We start from the raw sequence: 20025 nt of genomic DNA, 5'->3' as shown, positions 1-20025 counted from the left end.
TGAGCAGTGCTCTGCTATTTCTCTCTGTCTCTCTCCCTCTCTCTGCATTTCTCTCAAAAACAAAATAAATAAAATATAGTGGTCCGGGAGGTGGCGCAGTGGATAAAGCACTGGATTCTCAAGCATGAGGTCCCAAGTTTGATCCCCAGCAGCACATGTACCAGAGTGATGTCTGGTTCTTTCTCTCCTCCTGTCTCTCTCATGAATAAATAAATTAAAAAAAAAATTTTTAATGTATTTATTTAAAAAATTTTAAAAAAAAAGAAAGTTCAAGCTTGTTATGTTTCTAGGGGCCTTAAACAAGTTGAGTAGCCCATTTTTCATAAAATCTTTTCCATTGTTTGATCAAGGAGTTTTGTTTTGTTCCTTACTGAGAAGGCACCAAGGTGTTGCTGACCTGGCCAGCCTCTCCATAAAGTTCAGCTCTCTAGCTGGAATACATCTTCTGAGTGTGCTCACTGTGTGACCTAGGTTCTTGTGTACTATTCCTGCATAAGGAGGTGGGAGCATAGTGGTGGGTGGTAGAGTAAAAAGCCCATTGTATCTCTGCTTCTGTCTCCCCATCCCACTCCCTCTCTCTCCCTTTCTTCACTCTCCTTCTCTGTCTGCCCCTCTCTCTCTCCCTCTGCTTTCCTCTCTCTTCCTCGCCCCATCTATCTCTCCCCCTTCATCTATTTCTCTCCTTCACCCCTCTCCCTTTCTCTTCTCTCCCCCTCCTAGCTCCCTCTCCCTCCATCGCTCACACTCTTCCTCTCTCCCCCTTTCTTTTTTTATTGGGAGGATTAATTTTTTACAGTAAATACAGTTGTAAGTACATGCTTGTTTTTCTTCTCCTTAAAATTTTTGGTTAAGTATAGTGGGGGTAGGTAGCATAGTGATTATGCAAAAAATCCCCCGAAACACCTTAAGCTGGAGCTCAGCAGTACTCTAGTAAAATTCATTAATTAGCTAATTAATTAAACTATAGAAGATCTAGAAATTGCTTTGAGGGAGCCCGGCCAGTGGTGGACCCAGCTGAATGATCATGGCACAAGAATCTGGGTTCCAGAATGGTGAGGCAGCGCTCTCTCTCTCTCTCTCCCTTTTCTATTTTCCTTTCCATCAAAATTTGTCTCTGTCAAATGATTTTTTTTTTCCAGATCAACAACAGTAGAGAATGTTCCATCCTCCAAAGGGAGGCTGGACAACATTCTCTATGCTACACCTGAGGAAGATGGGTCCTGATATTGGGGCAGCTTGGAATGTTCCTACTCATGACCACAGAATGTGAGCTCAGATCTACAGGGATGCAGAGGTCACATAGGCTCCTAAGCTGAATATGGGCCCCAGATCAGTTCAAATCGATGGGGTTTACAGTCGACAATATTTATACACCTTTCCCATATTTGGGAGCTACTTTATTCCCTGGTCCAGTTTTCTGGTCCTTTTTCCAGCCATGACATGATCTCCCCAGACAATAACTTGGATCCACCTGCATATCAGATTTCAGGCTCAGGGAAAAAACAAAACAAACTAGTATAGTCACAGGCCCTTTGAAATATAACTAAAATATGCCTACTTCTACAAAATGGAGAGCCCCCAACTCTTCATCTGCACGATTCCAGTCTTTAGGTTCATGACTAGTCAATAACTTGTTTGGCTTTATATTTTAACTCTTTTTTCAGTCACCAGGTTCCAGATGCTAGCATGATGCCAAACAGACTTCCCTGGACAGAGAATCCCACCAATGTATCCTCGAGCCCCGCTTCCCCAGTGCCTGGCCCCACTAAAGAAAGAGAGGCAAGCTGAGAGTACCGATCGACCTGTCAATTCCCATGTTCAGCGGGGAAGCAATTACAGAAGCCAGACCTTCCACCTTCTGCACCCCACAATGACCCTGGGTCCATACTCCCAGAGGGTTAAAGAACAGGAAAGCTATCAGGGGAGGGGGTGGGATATGGAGTTCTGGTGGTGGGAATTGTATGGAGTTGTATTTGTCTTATCCTATGGTTTTGTCAGTGTTTCCTTTTTATAAATAAAAAATAAATTAATTAAATTAAAAATAATAAAAATTTAAAAGAAAAAATTTTTTCCTCAATTGTATTAATTTAATTTTAATATTTATGATGAGGGTCTCATAAATATAATTTTTTTTATATATGAAAAAGTAAGTTTATTAGAAAAATAAACAACATTAATTCTTACAATATTTTCCATTTCCAAGATTCCTTTAAATAGAGCAGAAGCGCCTTATGGATTAAACATGATCTGTTTTACAAAAGCTTATTTAGTTTGATTTAATGAAACGATACAGAACACAAATGGTGAAATATTAACAACTGCTTTTAAAGATGCAAACATTTGAGGGGGTTAAAAAACAAAAAACAAAAAAACCACCATTTGTTGGTACCTAATGTGGCACTGCTTAATAAAAAATGTATCAAATAGTTTTCACTACACTTCAAAGTACTGACATTACCAAGATTAATACTATCATATTAAAATGCAACTAAGGAAGTTTATTTATGCAAAAATTTTTAGAAGCTGTACCAGAAGTTGCACATTTTCCCTCAATGTCAAACACAGTAAAAAATATAGGTTTCATTGCTCTCACTAAAAGAAAGCAATCATAGACAACATGTGCATGACTGTTTGTGGGTGGCTGCAAATGCCAACTGAACCACACACCAGGGTCTCAAGAAAAGACTGAATTTCAGGTGTGCCATCAGAAATATGTTATATATGGGGGTCAGAAGGAATACAACATAGATTTCTAGATGTCAGTAAATGAAAATTATAAATTAGAAATTTCACTTCTCAGTTTTCACTTCAAATCCATATTCTCATTGGGAATGCTAAATAATGTAGGACGTAGGTCAAATAGGCAGCAAAGGACCATAAGTGAGTACTCAAGAATAATTCTGGCTGACATCTAAAATTTTCTATATAATAAAAAAAAAGTTTACTTACTGTGCCCCTAACATCAAATGTATATTTAACAGGTCATTTTAAAAATTCAATTGAATTGTTACCATTGTGAAGCTAAATGTGATTTGCTTTGTTTTATTAGAAAAAAATACTCAGGCAAGGTCTACAATCATCGGTCAATTAAAAATGACTTACAAGAATATGAGGGAATAAAATTAAAAATACAGGTACAAACTATATATCTGAAACACTTCTATTTGGCAATTTATAACAAATCAAAATTTAAAAAGAACAAAAAAGATTGCAGATTACTTCGTAGATACAGAATAAAGCAATTGATGAAGTGCTTAAGCAAAAGAAATTTAAAAATAGTAAAACACACTGCTGTTTAAAAAAAAATCACATCTGCTACAGATCAAATGGATAATACCCTTATTAAACAACCATTCCAGAACGTCTTGTAGTAGCAGTGCTTTTGTATTTGCACTTCATTTAATTTTCTGACTCATTTCATGTACATAGCGCTTTAACCCATTGTTAACAAATAACGCCTCCCATAACTTTTATTCTTTTCTAAAATTTTTTAAAATAAATGAGTAATGAAACTTGTGTGTCATGGAATCTTTCCTGGTTTTGGAAGCAAAGGTTTGATTTTATAATTTTTCCTATTCTTTCTTTAAAAAATTTTTTGTGTAAAAACTGGTTTTTTAAAATTTTTTTATTTTAAATACATCACTGTAGTAAAGTGAAAACTCCTCAATTCGGAGTATTTTCTGCAGTTTGACTGCATATAACCACATACTTTACAATATGTCCTTCCAACAGTAAGGAAATATATGATTTCATGGTCACTGTCAGAAATGAGTGCCATAATTCTATTATGGGCATAGGTCCTCCCTCAAAGACTTTCTGGAAGGATGTTCAATGTGTTTTGTTCTTATAGATATTAACAGTAGTACATAGTCCCTTAAGTCTGCAAAAAGACATTTATTGTTAAAGAAGGTGCTTTATTAACAATTCCTCTGGCAGCACTAGTGAATTACAATATCCTTCAATATTATTTCTTTTTTTTTTTTTAAATATTTTATTTATTTATTCATGAGAGGGATAGGAGAGAGAAAGAACCAGACATCACTCTGGTACATGTGCTGCCAGGGATTGAACTCAGGACCTCATGCTTGAGAGAGCAACATTTTATCCACTGCGCCACCTCCTGGACCACATCAATATTATTTCTAACCATAATATATACATTTAACTTTCATGCCTCTAGAAAAACATCTACAGTACATTTCATAATATAAAAATATATTACAAATCTGCTGAATTATTTACAAGCAATGTTCTATTATCTCTATGCAACATTTGTTTGATACAATACTAACAAGTTACACATATTTCCATTTCTGTAAGATAAAAAAAATCCGTATGGCTTCTTGCTAACCAAGCAAGAAAGTGATTTTATTTTCCTTTCAAAACCAACTTTGGTGCATAAAGGATTCAGTTTGAAGAAAATAAAAAAAAAAAATACAATTTTTCTTACATTAAGGAAAAACTCAACCAAATGCTCTCCTCAGGGAAAAAAAAAATAGTCTTTTATATAGGTTAAAATGAAAACATGAGAATTAAATAATTTGAGACAGGTTTTCCAAAAACCATTAACAGATTATATAGGTGAGTATTAACATACTGTGCTCCATGAAAGCCCTAGTCCTGAAAAGGGAGCCACCATACTGCAACACTCTTTAACAGAAAGTTTCAGCCCTAATTTGATAGACGAATTTTTAGTTGATTGCAAATGTCCTTCACTGTTTGCTTAAATACAAATTGAACACTTTTCTTATCAGAGTTCTCTTCAACCTCTTCTGCGGCATTGTTCTGTAAATGTTTGGATCCAAAAGCAAGGCGGTATCTTTGGGTAGCTTTGATAAATGAACTACTTTAGTTTTTAATTGGTGTCGTTCACTTTCATTCACCCATACATCAGGCAGGATGTCCTCAGGCATCCAATGAAGCAAAAGTTTTATCTTCCCAGAATCCTCTTTTCTCTTAGCTATTACAGTACTATGAAAAACAACACTGTGTCCCTTCCCTAAACTTTCTATATGAGCTGAGAGATTAAAGCATATGGCTCGGTGTCTCATAGCATCCAGCGTCTGTGCATCGAAGAAGTCGTGTGGCCGTGGTAATGAGCGCCGTCTCTTGTTCTTTAATTTCCTCCTTTTGTTCATTCCAGCTTTAGAAGGAGACTCTTCTTTGGCCTTTGGCTGGCTAGACACTTTTGAGGAGTTCTGCTGACTGAAGTGTGTGGGTACATGGCGAGCAAGCCCTCCCTGAGAAGCAAAGCTGGCATTGCAGCCACCAACGACACACTTGAAAGGTTTGTCTCCACTGTGTGTCAGCATGTGCCTCTGTAACCAACTCTGACTGGTTGATGGGGTATTGTAAACTTTACAACCTTTCCATAAGCAAACGAAGACCCCTCCTCGCTGACCATCTACATGTATGGAACGGATGTGATCTGCCAGGTCTGGACTAGAGTTGAAGCAAGCCTGGCACTGGTCCCAACAACAATTATAGGCAATATTTTTGCTTGAAGATGTAGTGCTTCCTTGTCCATTCATCATTGCTGGAGTTGAACGCCCACTGGAAATTGTGCTGTCTACATCCATTATAGTACTGCTTATGCTGCAGCTGAGGGTCTCCTCCTCTCTCAGGTAGGCCGTGGTCCTCACACATCTCATAAATATAATTTACCAAGAAAAAACCAGGTGTAAAATAATGTAGCAGAGGATGGTTTCGATCCATCGACCTCTGGGTTATGGGCCCAGCACGCTTCCGCTGCGCCACTCTGCTGCGTGCCTTAAGCAGCTCCACGTCGCCCCTCAAGGACCAGCTACCCCGCCCGCCCCGCCCCGCCCGCCCCGCCCCGCCGCTACCCTCGGTCTCCTGCCTCGGGGCGCCAGGCCCCGCCCCCAGGCCCAGCGACTCCACAACTGAGCGCGCTCTCGCCACACACAGCGTCAGGTGGCTGCAAGTCGCTTATTCCTCCCAAAGCTCTCATGGTTCACTGTCACCACCGGGCGGGAGTCGGAGCAGTCATGTCACTTGTCTCCCATATAAAGACAATGACAATTTCCTTACACTCGTTCAGATTAAACAACCACACACAAAAAAGCTTTTAACTTGCTGGAATGGTGCAACTTTCTCAGAAGCACGGTGCATCTGAAGGAAAGAATAAACCCGATTTGTTGCCCAAAATGCTACTGGGGACGGGACGGGCGGGGCAAAGAACCGCAGAAGCTGAAGGAAGAAGCGAGTGGGCCGAGCTGCCTGTCCCTGCGGCGGCCATGGGGGAGCAGCCTGCAGCAAGTCCCCGAGCACCAGCTCCCGTCGCCGCGTCTCTGCGGCCGCTCGGGGACGTCAGACTCGGCTCCTGTGTGACGTCACTTCCGGGGCCACTTGTCCCTCGGCCCTGGCCAGGGCTGCTGTCGGGAGAAAGAGTGGGGTTGCTTCGGATTTCTTTTTTTGTTGCTGCTGCTATTTTATCATTATTTTTGTTTATTGGATAGAGACAGCCAGAAATTGAGCGGGAAGAGTGAGTTATACAGAGAGACGCTTGCAGCCCTGTTTCACCACTTACAAAACTTCCCTCTGCAGATGGAAACCTACCTTGGGCGGTTCAGCCCTTTACGTTGTGACGTTGCCCAATGGACCTCAGAACCCTAGAAAACTTATGTTTTGCTTATTTTTTTAATTAGAACGGAATTTGCACTATTTTCACTTTTCCTCCTCCGAAATAAATATATGTTTTAACATATATTATTTGCATTTTGTGAGAAATAAATGTATATTATTTGCTTTTTTTTTTTTTTACGAGACCGTTGCTCAACTCTGGTAGTACAAGGGATTGAACCTGTGACCTCACAGCCGTAGTCATTATGTTTTAGCAAGGGCCAGGTGATGGCACACCTGGTTAAGCTCACACATTATAGTAAGCAAGGATGCAGGTTCAAGCCCCTTGTCCCCATCTGCAGGGAGGAAGCTTCATGAATGGTGAAGCAGGCTTACAGGTGTCTCTCTGTCTATCTCCTTTTCCCCTCTCAATTTCTGTCTGTGATATAATAAATAAGTAGAGATAAATAAAAATTTTAAAAGAATGCTTTTGCATAGCCATCACACTATCTCCCTAGTCCCTAGTTTCACTTTAAAATAAATAGTTTCATCTACATAGGTGCAAAATTGAGGAAAGAATAACAAAGGAGTGGCCAGGGAGGTGGCACAGTGCTAGAGCACAGGACTAGAATGCCTGAGATCCTGGCTTCCATCCCCAGCACCACATATGCCAGAGCTGAGAAGTGTGTTCTGGTCTTCTATGTCATAAAGTAAATAAATAAACAAGGGGTTGGACAGTGGTTAAGTGCACATAATACGACGTGCAAGAACCTGTGCAAGGATCCTGGTTCGAGCCCCGTCTCCCTACTGCAGGGAGTTTGCTTCACAACAACATGTCTGTCTCATCTGTCTCTCTGTGTTTGCCTCCATTCCCAGTCTCTCGCTACCCTATAAAAAAAAATCAAAAAGAAAAGTAAAAATGGACACGAGCAGGGGATTCATAAAAAGGGGGGGGAGGAGAGTGGGGAAACAGTTATGCGCTGGATATTCATAGGTCCACTATTAACCTCCCATGGGTCAAGACCTAGTCTGTGTATTTCTTTTTCTTTATTTTTTTCATAGTTATTTATTTATTGGGTAGAGACAGCCAGAAATTGAGAGGAAGGGAGGAGATAGAGAGGGAGAGAGGCAGAGAGACACCTGTAGCCCTGCTTCACCACTTGTGAAGCTTTCTCCCTACAGGTGGGGACTGGGGGCTCAAACCCAGGTCCTTACACATTGTAACATGTGCACTCAACCAGGTGTGCCACCACCCAGCCCCTATAATTTCTTTTTCTTTGCTTTTTTTTATTTAAGATTTTATTTATTAATGAGAAAGATACGAGGAGAAAGAGAGAAAGAACCGGACATCACTCTGGTACATGTGCTGCTGGGGATTGAACTCAGGACTTGATGCTTGAGAATCCAATGCTTTCTCCACTGCACCACTTCCCAGATCACTTCTTTCCTTTTTTGCCACTAAGTTCTTTTCTATATTTGATACTATCAGGCAGTGGGTTCCTCCAGGACACTTTTCTTTCTTTTTTTTTTTTTTAATATTTTATTTATTTATTTATGAGAAAGATAGGAGGAGAGAGAAAGAACCAGATATCACTCTGGTACATGTGCTGCTGGGAATTGAACTCAGGACCTCATGCTGGAGAGTCCAATGCTTTATCCACTGCGCCACCTCCCAGACCACAGGACACTTTTCTTATCTATTTGGAGCCTCAGGCATGAAAGCCTTTTTATTTATTTATTTTTTAAAATTTTACTTAATAGAGGCAGAAATCGAGAGGGAAGGAGAAGACAAGACACCTATAGCACTGCTTCACAATTTGCAAAGCTTTCCCCCTGCAGGCGAGGACAGGGGCCTTAAACCTGAGTCTTTGTGCATTATAACATGTGCACTGAACCAGGTGTGCCACCACCTGGCCCCCTAGTGTATGTATTTCACCTATAAACAGCCCTACAGAACCTGCAGCAGAACATCCAGGTAGGACAGTAACCAGATCCTTAAGGCACTGAAGCTCCAGGCACAAATAAGCAATCTGGGCAACAGTGCAAGCAGTGGCCTGTGCTGTGCTGCCCTATTCAAGTGCAGCCTGGAGCAGAGGCACCACAGAGGTTTGGGATCTGGGATGGGCCAGAACTGACCAAGAAAGCAGAGGCCAAGCTAGAGCCACTTCTCCCACACTAATCAACATACATATGCACCCATGTAAGTGCTGACTCCCTTTAAAGGGTAGGGAGGTTGATTTGAGTAATAACTCCTTCCTGGAATTTGGGTTTGAATGGCACTAAGCCTTTTTGCAAATATTGGTGTGTCAGGAGTTTGGTTTTCTGTGCCAGATTGCTCACATCCAGCTTCAAATCCATTAAGATGAGTGGTGAAAGTCTGCTTTTCTTTTAATTTTATGTATTTATAGGATAGGGAGGAACAAAAGAAAAATTTGGAGGGAAGGGATATAAATATAACACAGAGAGAAGACTAAGGGCCTTGAACCTGGGTCCTAGTGCCTTGTAACAGAAGTGCTCACTAGATGCACCACCACTGAGCCCAATAAATCCTGTTTTTGTTTGTTTGTTTTTTGCCTCCAGGGTTATTGCTGGGGCTCAGTGCCTGGAGTACGAATCCACTGCTCCTGGAGGCCATTCCCCCATTTTGTTGTCCGTGTTGTTGCCGCTATAAATCATGTTTTTAAACCCATTATACTGTTTTCAAAGACTGATCTCTCCCTCTACCCCTTGGAAATTGGGAGAAAAAAAGATGAGGGGTCAGAAGTTCTCCCTGCCCGTCCCTCTTAGACAGCACTCTGCCCTCTAAAGGAACTCGGTTTATATGTGGGTGAATGTGTGCTGTCTAGGATGGGGGAGGGTGGTGCATCTGTAAAGACTAGATTTGGGGGCAATCAGGAAGAGGCCTGGTATCTGAAGGCATCAGACTTCAATCTCCCTGCCTCCTGTAACAAGGCTCTTCAAACTTCCTCCTATTGTAGAACAAAGCCTCCCATTAATCTTAGCTATTCTTTATCATTTCAAGAGGGCAAAGCCAGCAAGACCGGTATGGGGGGTCTGCATCCCTGACGCTGTCCTTGAACTTTACAAATTTTGCTTTGGTATGCTAACCGCTGGCAGAAAACTGTTAAGTGTAACCAGTTTTTACCATTTCCAGCCAACACCACACTCCCCAGCTCCCCAATCCATCTCCATATGGGGCAACAACTTCTGTTTCCGGTTTCTGTTTCATTTCACAGTACAGTCGGTTTGTCAACCTGTCCTTGGGGGAATGGCACGATCAGGTGCAGATGCCATCAGAGAGAGGCGATCTTGCCCACACACACACACACCCCCAAAGCTGGAGTCCCATCCTCCCTCAGGCTTGCAGGTGGGGTGGTCCTGAGAACCCAGGGGAAGGGGATCCACCCGCTGATGTCCCTCACATCCCTGTCAAGCTCCTTCCGGCCCTGGATCCGAGGTGACCAACAGCCCCTGCAGAAGTCACGAGTCCGCAGTTTTGGGGCCTGGCACCAGACTCTTGCGGGAACCCCCACGAGCAAACCACAGCACAGGACTACAAAACAAGCGTTGATGACTCCATGCTGCTGGGCAGTCCGGGCATATTCCGAGCAGATCTTGTGCCCAATCTCTCGGCCCTACCCACGACCCATCCAACAGACCTATCTCTGGGCCAAATTCCCCCTCCTCAACAATGGGCCCCAAGCCCCAATCAGGTCAGATGTTTAAGGTCTGGGGGGCCGGGTGGTGGCGCACCGGGTTAAGCTCACATAGTACAAACCATAAGGACCCGCAAAGGTGCTCGAGGGCTAACTACAGAGCCACTTCCGGAGTCGAGCAGGCGCGCGTCACGTGACCGGCTTTCCGCGGTGGGCGTGTCCATATTTGGTTTCCCATGGTTCCTTCATTTGCAAATACAGCATGAAGAGTAAAGTACGATATAGTTTGGACATAAAAAGAAGATAAAGTAAAATCTTGAGTTAAACATAAAGTGAATGTTTATTTTAGGTGAGGCACTGCTCAAAAGGGACATAATTTAGTGACCCTAACTGTAAAGAAATTATGATATTTGCCTACATATACTCTAGGAGTATGGCTGAAGACCGTGCTCGCTTCGGCAGCACATATACTAAAATTGGAACGATACAGAGAAGATTAGCATGGCCCCTGCGCAAGGATGACACGCAAATTCGTGAAGCGTTCCATATTTTACACCTCTGGGTTTCATCCCAGTGAACAATCTAGCCACCTAGACAATTTATATTACTACATGTTTTGAATAGATAAGGAGTTCGATCCCCGGCAGCACATGTAATAGAGTGATGTCTGGTTCTTTCCTCCTATCCTTCTCAAGAATAAATAAATAAATTTAAATAATGTTTAAAAAAAAGAAATTGCTGAGTAATTTCTATTGGGAAGCTGAGACAAAAATTTTATTTTAAAAGTTGTAGATTGTCAAATTTTTCTGTGATGATTAGTTGTTTTAATCAACCATTTCTTTGCAGGAGGAGAATGTTGGTGCACATGCTTTGCTGGTACCAGAGCACATATATACCAGTCCGGCTGATAGCTGATGGTCTCTGCAGTTGCTAGAGATGCCAGACAAGGACACAGTGTTGCTGTTCTACAAAATCTAAAGACCTGAGCATACACCACCGAAAACTAACCCTATTGATGAAAGACCTTCTGAACGGACAGCCTAGGCTTAATGAGCCTGAGATAAATTCTTATACCATGATGTTGTCTTTGAGCAGAGATTAGAAAGACAGCTCATTTCTAGTACTGGAAAATCCACAATCATAACTGGTACAACCACTTTGGAGAACAGTGTGGAGAATCCTTACATAAATTCAAATAGAAATGCCATATGACCTAGCAATTCCACTACTAACTAGGCATATACCCAAAAGATATAATAACAGTGATCTGAAGGGATATATGCAACCCCCCCCATATTTATAGCTACTTTATTTACAGTAGCAAAACCCTGGAAACAACCAAAATGCCGTTCGACAGATTAATGGATAAACATGTTGTGGGGAGGTGGTGCTGTGGATTAAGCATTGACTCTCAAGCATGAGGTCCTGAGTTTGATCCCTGACAGCACATGTACTAGAGTGATGTCTGGTTCTTTCTCTCTCTCCTCTTATCTTCCTCATAAATAAATAAAATCCTGTTAGTGGGACATGTACTCAACAGATTATTGTGCAGCAATAAAAAGAGATGATATTGTGTCCTTTGGGATAAAATGAATGGAACTGGAGAAGATTATGCTTGATGAAACAAGTAAGGAGGTGAAGGACAACTACAGAATGGTTTTGTTCATATGCAGAATATAGACTGTTGAATATACAAATGTGAAAAAAAAAAACTGCTCTGGGAAATGGCACAGTGCATAACGCATTGGACCCTAAGCAGGAGGTCCTGAGTTCAATCCCTGGCAGCACATGTACCAAAATGATGTCTGGTCCTTTCTCTCTCCTATCTTTCTCATTAATAAGTAAATAAAATATCTTTGTCTTTAAATTTTTTAAATTATCTTTATTTATTTATTGGATAGAGACATCGAGAATTCAAGAAGGAAGGGGGAGATAGAAAGGGAGAGAGACAGAAAGACACCTGTAACTCCGCTTCACCACTTGCAAAGCTTTCCCCCTGCATGTGGGGACTGGGGGCTTGAACCCTGGTCATTGCACATTGTAACACGTGCACTCAACCAGGTGTGCCACCACCCCATAAATAAAATATTGTTTTAAATGTGAAAAAAAAAATCAACCTATTTTCAAGAGTGGGAACTATAGTGGTTATCTATGGGGGTGGAGTCAGGTGGGGACACAGACCTTAGGTGACAGAGCAATAAATAATTAATAATAATAATAATAATAATAATAATAATAATAATGGAGAGAGAAAGAGAGCCACTTGCAGCATTGTTCCACCTCCCGAGGAGTTTCTCATGCAGGAGCAGAGTTCTTTCGGGCCAGCAGTTTCACACTGGCTTGGTGACATCGCCAGAGCTTGTGATGTCCTGTGACTCCAGTCACTGAACAACTGGTTTCAGGAACCCTGTGTCCTGGGTATGAAGTGGCAGAGGGGAACAGGATAACTAAACACAAAGGGAAGTGAGCACAAGAGGAAACAGGGACCTGCAGCGGCACATGGACCAGAGGACCTTCCTCCTCACACCAAAACCATCATGAGAGAGAACCTAAAAGAAAAAAAAGAAAAAAAAACTTCTCTTACTTTAAAAGAGTGAGGTCCCACCGAGACTTGAACTCGGATCGCTGGATTCAGAGTCCAGAGTGCTAACCATTACACCATGGAACCACTACAAGGTGATCTGTTCTTTTTTGAGGTGTGGAAGGTACTAGTATGTAGTATTGGCAGTTGCTATTGATAATCCTCAAACATTTCTCCTTTTGTTTTTAAAGATTGTATTTGTTTATTGATGAAAAAGATAAAAGAAAAGAAAAAGAACCAGACACCACTCTGGTTCATGTGCTGCCAGGGATCCAACTCAAGACCTCATCTTGAGAGTTCAATTCTTTATCCACTGTCCAATGCTTTATCCTCCAATGCTTTATCCTCCCAGACCACATCCCCAAATGTTTCTACTTGGCACTGCAGTCTGCAAGTGTGTGTGTGTGTGGGGGGGGAGGAACACCCAAGTACTTCCTATTATTTCACTTAGGCACCAGAAAAGGTGTCTCTCATGTGTAAAATTCTGAGCTTTGAGCCAAGGAAGAGCCTCCTATATCTCCACCATAAATCACACATCCTGGACAGGTGACAGCTCCCTTGGATAGTATGCTGCTTTGCCAGGCACTCAACCCAGATTCAAACCCAGCCACTACTATCTTGAGGAAAACTTCAGTGCTGTGGTCTCTTTACTACTCTCTCTAAAAATAGAAAAATAAATCACAGATATGTCAGTCTAGTAGTTTCCTGTTGTGAGCTGAATTTCCACAAATCATTGTGTTCCTTCCCTTTTCCTTCCCTCCACACTTCCACAGCCTCAAGCAAACAGATGACTGACAGGCAGGACGTGGGAATTCCTGGGTCCCTTGGCCACACAGCACCAGTTTCACTCCAGCTACAGAGTGTGATCATAGAAATGTTGACTTACGAACCTGAAATGGAATTGGCATATTGCACCAAAGTAAAAGACTCTGGGGTGGGTTGGTTGGTGGGTGGGGAGAATACAGGTCCATGAAAGATGATGAATGACATAGTGGAGGTTGTATTGTTAAATGGGAATCTGGGGGATGTTATGCATGTACAAACTATTGTATTTACTGTTGAAAGTAAAACATTAATTCCCCAATAAAGAAATAAATTATTAAAAAAAAAAACAAGAGAAAAAGAAAAAAAAAAGAAATGTTGACTTAGTGTATTTAAAAGAACAAGTACAGTGGTCTGGGAGGTGGCACAGTGATAAGGCTTTGGATTCTCAAACATGAGGTCCTGAGTTTGATCCCCGGTAGCACATGTGCCAGAGTGATGTCTGGTTCTTTCTCTCTCCTCCAATCTTTCTCATTAGTAAATAAATAAAGGCTGAGGGTAGATACCATAATGGTTATGCAAACAGACTCTCATTCCTGAGGCTCCAGAGTCCCAGGTTCAATCCCCTGCACCACCATAAGCCAGAGCTGAACAGTGCTCTGGTAAAATAAATAAATAAAATCTTTAAAAAAAAAAAAAAAAAGAAGAAGTACAATAACTTGGATGGTGTGCTGCTTTGCAATGTTGAATCCCACTGCATTGAAGGAAGCATGATGTGGCCTCGTCCTCCTCATCCCCCACCCCCACCCCACTTCTTTTTTTTTTTTTTTTTTTAGAGATTTTATTTATTTATGAGAAAGATAGGAGAAGAGAGAAAGAACATCACTCTGGTACATGTGCTGCTGGGGACTGAACTCAGGACCTCGTGCTTGAGAGTCCAAAGCTTTATCACTGCGTCACCTCCCGGACCACCCCACTTCTTGTTTATATTTTTATTTATTTTTGGTAGAGACAGAAAGAAATCAAGAAGGATCAGGAAGACAGTGAGGAAGAGAGACAGACAACTGCAGCGCAGCTTCACAAATTTCGAAGTTTTCCCGCTACAGGTGGGGACCAGGAGCTTGAACCTTGTTCCTTGTGCATTGTAATATGTGCGCTTAACCAGGTGTGTGAGCACACAGCCACTTGTTTTTATCTTTAAAAGCAAAAACAAAACCCCAATATAGCTCTAGCATATATTAAGAAAGGAAGAAAAGCATGAGGGTACACAGCTGGGGGTCAATGGAGACCTAGAATGGCAGACAGGTCCCAAGGCTTGTGACCAGACACACGGTCAGGAGGGGCACCAGGGGGAGTCAGGTGGTAGCTCAGCGGGTTAAGCGCATATGGCGCAAAGCTCAGCGGGTTAAGCGCATATGGCGCAAAGCACAAGGACTGGCATAAGGAGGGGCACCAGGAGGAGCTGCTGTTGCCGGGGCAGCCTGGAGAGAGCCCCCAGAGGACCAACTTGCACCCCTGAGAGGCTTTGCTTCTGCTTCTGGGGTTGGGTCCTGAGCTCAGAGGCAGAGAAAGCAGAAACTCTTCAAAATCCTGGGAAATGACAGAGAAGATGGGCCAGTTAAGAAGATTACCATGGCTCCCTGTCAAATCTGGAACTGGAGCCCCTCACCATTGCAATCAGACAAGAAAGACAGATCAAAGGTGGACATATTAGAAAGGAAGAAACCAAGACAGACAGTCTGCTCGGCAATCACAAGAAACTGCAGGGTCTCAAAGCTGCTTGTTAAACGTGTTGGCCCACAAGGGTTGAGGAGGGTCCACTCATCTGAGGCTTACCTGAGCAGTCTGCCCTGACCTAGGGGTCTGTCCTGACCTAGGGGTCCCTGGCTTACTTTACTAGTCCAGGCCTTGCTGCAGGCGATGGGTCTGAGGGCCAAGTCAGTGTGAGAAATGGGCTGGAGCTCAGGAAGTCGGCTCTCAGTGCAGGAAGGATGGTGGTGGAATCGGTTGGTCCACTCTTTATAGAAGCCTCCACAGGTGGGGCCAGTGTCCCTGAGAGCCTCATGAGAGCCAGACAGAGCATGTTTATCCCTTCTCCTCTGTGGTGTCTTTCTTTCTTTCTTTTTTTTTTTTTTTTAAATAATTTATTTATTTGAAAGATAGGAAGAGAGAGAGAGAGAGAGAGAAAGAACCAGGTATCACTCTGGTACATGTGCTGCCAGGGATTGAACTCGGGACCTCATGCTCAAGAATCCAGTGCTTTATCCACTGCGCCACCTCCTGGACCACTGTGGTGTCTTTCTGATCTCACCCTGCTAGCAAACACCATTTGTGGAGTTAAGGAATCCCTGTTTTAGGACTCTGCAAATTTGCTAATGATGCAACGATGGAGGAAATTGTGGGCAGCAATTCCTTTAAGACAAGAAACTAGAACCTTTGATATTCTCCTCATCTGGGCTGGACTAGTGTGCTTGTTGGGAGATCTATATGATGCTATTGAGGAACTGAAAGAAGTTCCCATGGGACTGGGAAGATGGCACAATGTTTGTTTTTTTTTTTTTTTAAATATATATATTTCTTTCATTTATTTATCTTTTGTTTGTTTTTACCAGAACACAGCTCAGCTCTGGTTTATGGTGGTGCAGGGGATCAAACCTGGGACTTCGGAGCCTCAGCATGACAGTCTCTTTGCATAACCATTATGCTATCTACCCCTGCCTGGCACAATGTTGTCTGATGCACAAGGATCCGGTTCAAGCCCCTGACTCCCTATCTGCAGGGGTGTCGCTTCACAAGCAGTGAAGCAGGTCTGCAGGTGTCTATCATTCCACCTCTCTGTTTCCCCTTCCTCTCTCAATTTCTCTCTGTCCGATCCAACAACAGTGACAGCAACAACGATAAATAACAATGGCAACAAATGGGAAAAAATAGCCTCCAGGAGCAGTGGATTTGTGGTGCAGGCACCAAGCCCCAGCAGTAACCCCGGAGGCAAAAAAAAAAAAAAAGGCGCAAAGTATAAGGACCAGCTAAGGATCCTGGTTCGAATCCCCGGTTCCCCACCTGCAGGGGACTCGTTTCACAGGTGGTGAAGCAGGTCTGCAGGTGTCTATCTTTCTCTCACCCTCTCTGTCTTCCCCTCTTCTCTCCATTTCTCTCTGTCCTATCCAACAACAATGACATCAATAACAACAATAATAACTACAACAATAAAACAACAAAGGCAACAAAAGTGAATAAATAAATATTTTTTTAAAAAGAATAAATAGGGGGCTGGGGTGTGGTGCAGCTGGTTAAGCATGTTACAATGTGCAAGGACCTGGGTTCAAGCCCCCAGACTCTTCCTCTATAGATGTCTGGCTGTCCCTATGTAATAAATACACAAATAGAATACTTTAAAAATGAATAAATAGTGGTCCGGGAGGTGGCGCATTGGATAAAGTATTGGACTCTCAAGCATGAGGTCCTGAGTTCAATCCCCAGCAGCACATGTACCAGAGTGATGTCTGGCTCTTTCTCTCTCCTCCTATGTTTCTCATTAATAAATAAATAAAATCTTTAAAAAAAAAATAAATAAGTGGGAGCCGGGCGGTAGCGCAGCGGGTTAAGCGCAGGTGGCGCTAAGCGCAAGTACCGGCATGAGGATCCCGGTTCGAACCCCGGCTCCCCACCTGCAGGAGAGTCGCTTCACAGGCGGTGAAGCAGGTCTGCAGGTGTCTATCTTTCTCTCCCCCTCTCTGTCTTCCCCTCCTCTCTCCATTTCTCTCTGTCCTATCCAACAACGACGACATCAACTACAACAACAATAAAAAAGACAAGGGCAACAAAAGGGAAGATAAATAAATAAAATTACAAAAAAAAAAAAAAAAAAGAATAAGTAAAATTATTTGTCTGGTAAAATAGCTCAATTGGATAGCACGCTGCTTTGTCGTGTGTGCAACCCAGTTTCAGGCATCTCCCCACCACACTGAAGGAAGCATTTGGTGATGTGGTCTTTCTGACATTGTCTCTGTATTTAAGGGGTAAAAAAGCCCAATTAAAATATTTTTTCCCTTTTGTTGCCCTTGTTTTTTATTGTTGTAGTTGTTATTGATGTCATCGTTGTTGGATAGGACAGACACAAATGGAGAGACAGGGGAAGACAGCTTTGCGCCATAAGTGCTTAGCCCGCTGCGCTACCGCCCAGCCCCCAAAGCCTAATTTTTAAAGAAAAATCATAACTATATTTATGGAAGAATCGGTTTTCTTGGCTTCAGCAATTCCCAAAGAGGAACATATAATCTGGTTTCACAATTTTCCTAAATTTAAACTTGTGGTCTCCCCTTCTCTGCCGGGTAAGTTAATAATAAGTAAAAAGAGCCACGCGCCCAACGTGGGGCTCGAACCCACGACCCTGAGATTAAGAGTCTCATGCTCTACCGACTGAGCTAGCCGGGCAGGCTGGATGTACGCCTCTCCAATTATCCTATGTAAGGCACATACGAAGGCGAGAGGGAGGAGCCGGAGCCCCGCCTAGTGCCTGCAGGCTGCGCCTGTCCCTGGGCACCAGGTGGCGCTGCTCTGCGCCCGTCTGGTCCCCAGGCTGGTGCCTAGGGGTCATATGAACAGCAGTTATTCAGTGTAGGCTTGTGAGGCGCCTGCTGTGAGCCAGACTCCCGAGATACAACAACTAAATGCGTTTATGGAGATAGATGGGGGGACGGGAAGGCAGACCGTGAAAGAGTGTAGCACAGCACAGAGGCTTGAACCTGGCTCGAGGCACCGCAAAGCCACGACTATCCCCGTGAGCTCTTTGGTTGCCGCCCACTCTCACCTTTCAATACTTGAGCAAGACAGCTCACTACGATGGTGTGCTTGCTTTGTGCACTGGTATGACCCAAGTTTGAGGTCAGCTCCAAATAGTGGATCTTGAGAGCTTGTTTGGAGGTTCTAGCAGGGGAGCTGGATTCCAAATAATGAAGGAAACTTCAGTGCTATATGTTTCTTTCTGTCTCGTTCCGGAAAATGTCGATTTGGAGTGGTAAAGTCCCATTGACGACCAAAAATATAAAATGAATGATTTATATATGTGTTAATTAGTTATTTATCATAATGCTAATTTCTCGCTTACAATTGTGTGGGGGTTTAAACCTGAGACTTTGGAACCTCGAGTATGAAAGTATTTTGTGTGTCAATTATGCCATCTTCCTTTTTTTTAAAAAAAATTATTTATTTATTTATTTAGATATAGACAGCCAGTAATCGAGAGAGAAGGGGGTGATAGAGAGGAAGAGAGACAGAAAGACACCTGCAGCACTGTTTCACCACTTGTGAAGCTTTCCCCCTGCAGGTGGGGGCCAGGGGCTCGAACCCAGGTCCTTGTACACTGTAATATGTGTGCTCAACCAGGTTCACCACCACCTGGCCCCCCCTTTTTGTTTTTTAAGATTTCATTTATTAGAAAGATAGGAGAAGACAGAGAAAGAACCAGACATAACTTTGGTACATGTGTTGCAGGGGATTGAACTCAGGACCTCATGCTTGAGAGTCCATTGCTTTATCTACTGCACCACTTCCCGGATCACTATGGCATCTTCCTAACCTGGAGTAAAGTTTCCCCTCTGGAGGCCTAGACTAAAAAAAAAAATTTTTTTAATTATCTTTATTTATTGGACAGAGACAGCCAGAAATCGAGATGAAGGGGGTGATAAAGAGAGTTAGAGAAAAATATCTGCAACACTGCTTCACCATTCACAAAGCTTTCCTTCTGCAGGTGGAGACATGGGGCTGGAACCCAAGTCATTGAGTATGGTAACATGTGCGTTCTACCAAGTGTGTCACTACACACACAACCCTGTTTTTGTTTTTGTTTTTAAAGAAGTGATTTAAAGGGTCATCGGGTAGAGTGCACACATTACATGAATCCCTACTCGAAACTCAATGATATGCTGTCCTATCGCTCCTCTTCCTATGTCTATCTTCGTATCTCCTTTTGTCTTTAGAGATAGCTGCTGAATCGGTGGAGTTATTTAGGCACTGAACCACAGAGATAACCCAGATGATATAATAATAACAACCACAGAACAGCAACTTGATCTTCATTTGCTCCCATCCGAAAATGCCGGAATACTCACTAGACTTTAGGAAACTGGCGCTAAGCATCTTTGTCAGCAACACATTATTTAAGAAGAGGCACACTTTGACAACTCCAATGGAGGAGGGAAGCCAGGAGGGAGAGGGAGTCACCTCCAACTGCAAGGGTCTCCTATCTCACCCCAGAGAACCCCCACTCCACCCGCAACTGGAGCGGCAGAGTAGGGAGCCGGGCCTGAACTGGAGGGAGGGGATCCATTCGCACCGCCCCAGAAGGGGCGTGTCTATGCAGATGAGGGAAGTGCACCGGCGGACCATTGGCCGTCTGCTGCCCACAGTCACTGTGATCTCCACGCTGCGGGAGCCAGCGCACCG

General features: G+C 43.0%; 1 protein-coding gene and 4 non-coding genes across 5 annotated transcripts; 1 reads left to right on the top strand and 4 right to left on the bottom strand.

The window, feature by feature from the left end:
* Positions 1–3013: 3013 nt before the first annotated feature.
* On the bottom strand, positions 3014–5592 carry LOC103115367 (zinc finger protein AEBP2). The gene has a single exon (XM_060173152.1). It carries the CDS (start codon positions 5577–5579, stop codon positions 4713–4715), a length of 867 nt encoding a protein of 288 aa, XP_060029135.1. The 5' UTR covers positions 5580–5592; the 3' UTR covers positions 3014–4712.
* A 99-nt stretch (positions 5593–5691) lies between these two features.
* On the bottom strand, positions 5692–5763 carry TRNAM-CAU (transfer RNA methionine (anticodon CAU)). The gene has a single exon. It is a non-coding gene; the product is annotated as a tRNA-Met (tRNA).
* A 4921-nt stretch (positions 5764–10684) lies between these two features.
* Positions 10685–10791, top strand: LOC132533312 (U6 spliceosomal RNA). The gene has a single exon (XR_009545192.1). It is a non-coding gene; the product is annotated as a U6 spliceosomal RNA (small nuclear RNA).
* Positions 10792–12834: 2043 nt separating this feature from the next.
* Positions 12835–12906, bottom strand: TRNAQ-CUG (transfer RNA glutamine (anticodon CUG)). Its single transcript has one exon. It is a non-coding gene; the product is annotated as a tRNA-Gln (tRNA).
* A 5036-nt stretch (positions 12907–17942) lies between these two features.
* On the bottom strand, positions 17943–18015 carry TRNAK-CUU (transfer RNA lysine (anticodon CUU)). Its single transcript has one exon. It is a non-coding gene; the product is annotated as a tRNA-Lys (tRNA).
* Positions 18016–20025: the final 2010 nt, after the last annotated feature.

This window comes from Erinaceus europaeus, chromosome 15 (genome assembly GCF_950295315.1).
Source record: "Erinaceus europaeus chromosome 15, mEriEur2.1, whole genome shotgun sequence".
Lineage (NCBI taxonomy): Eukaryota > Metazoa > Chordata > Mammalia > Eulipotyphla > Erinaceidae > Erinaceus > Erinaceus europaeus.
The sequence above is the reverse complement of the archived record's forward strand: the minus strand, read 5'-3'. Positions and strand labels throughout refer to the sequence as shown.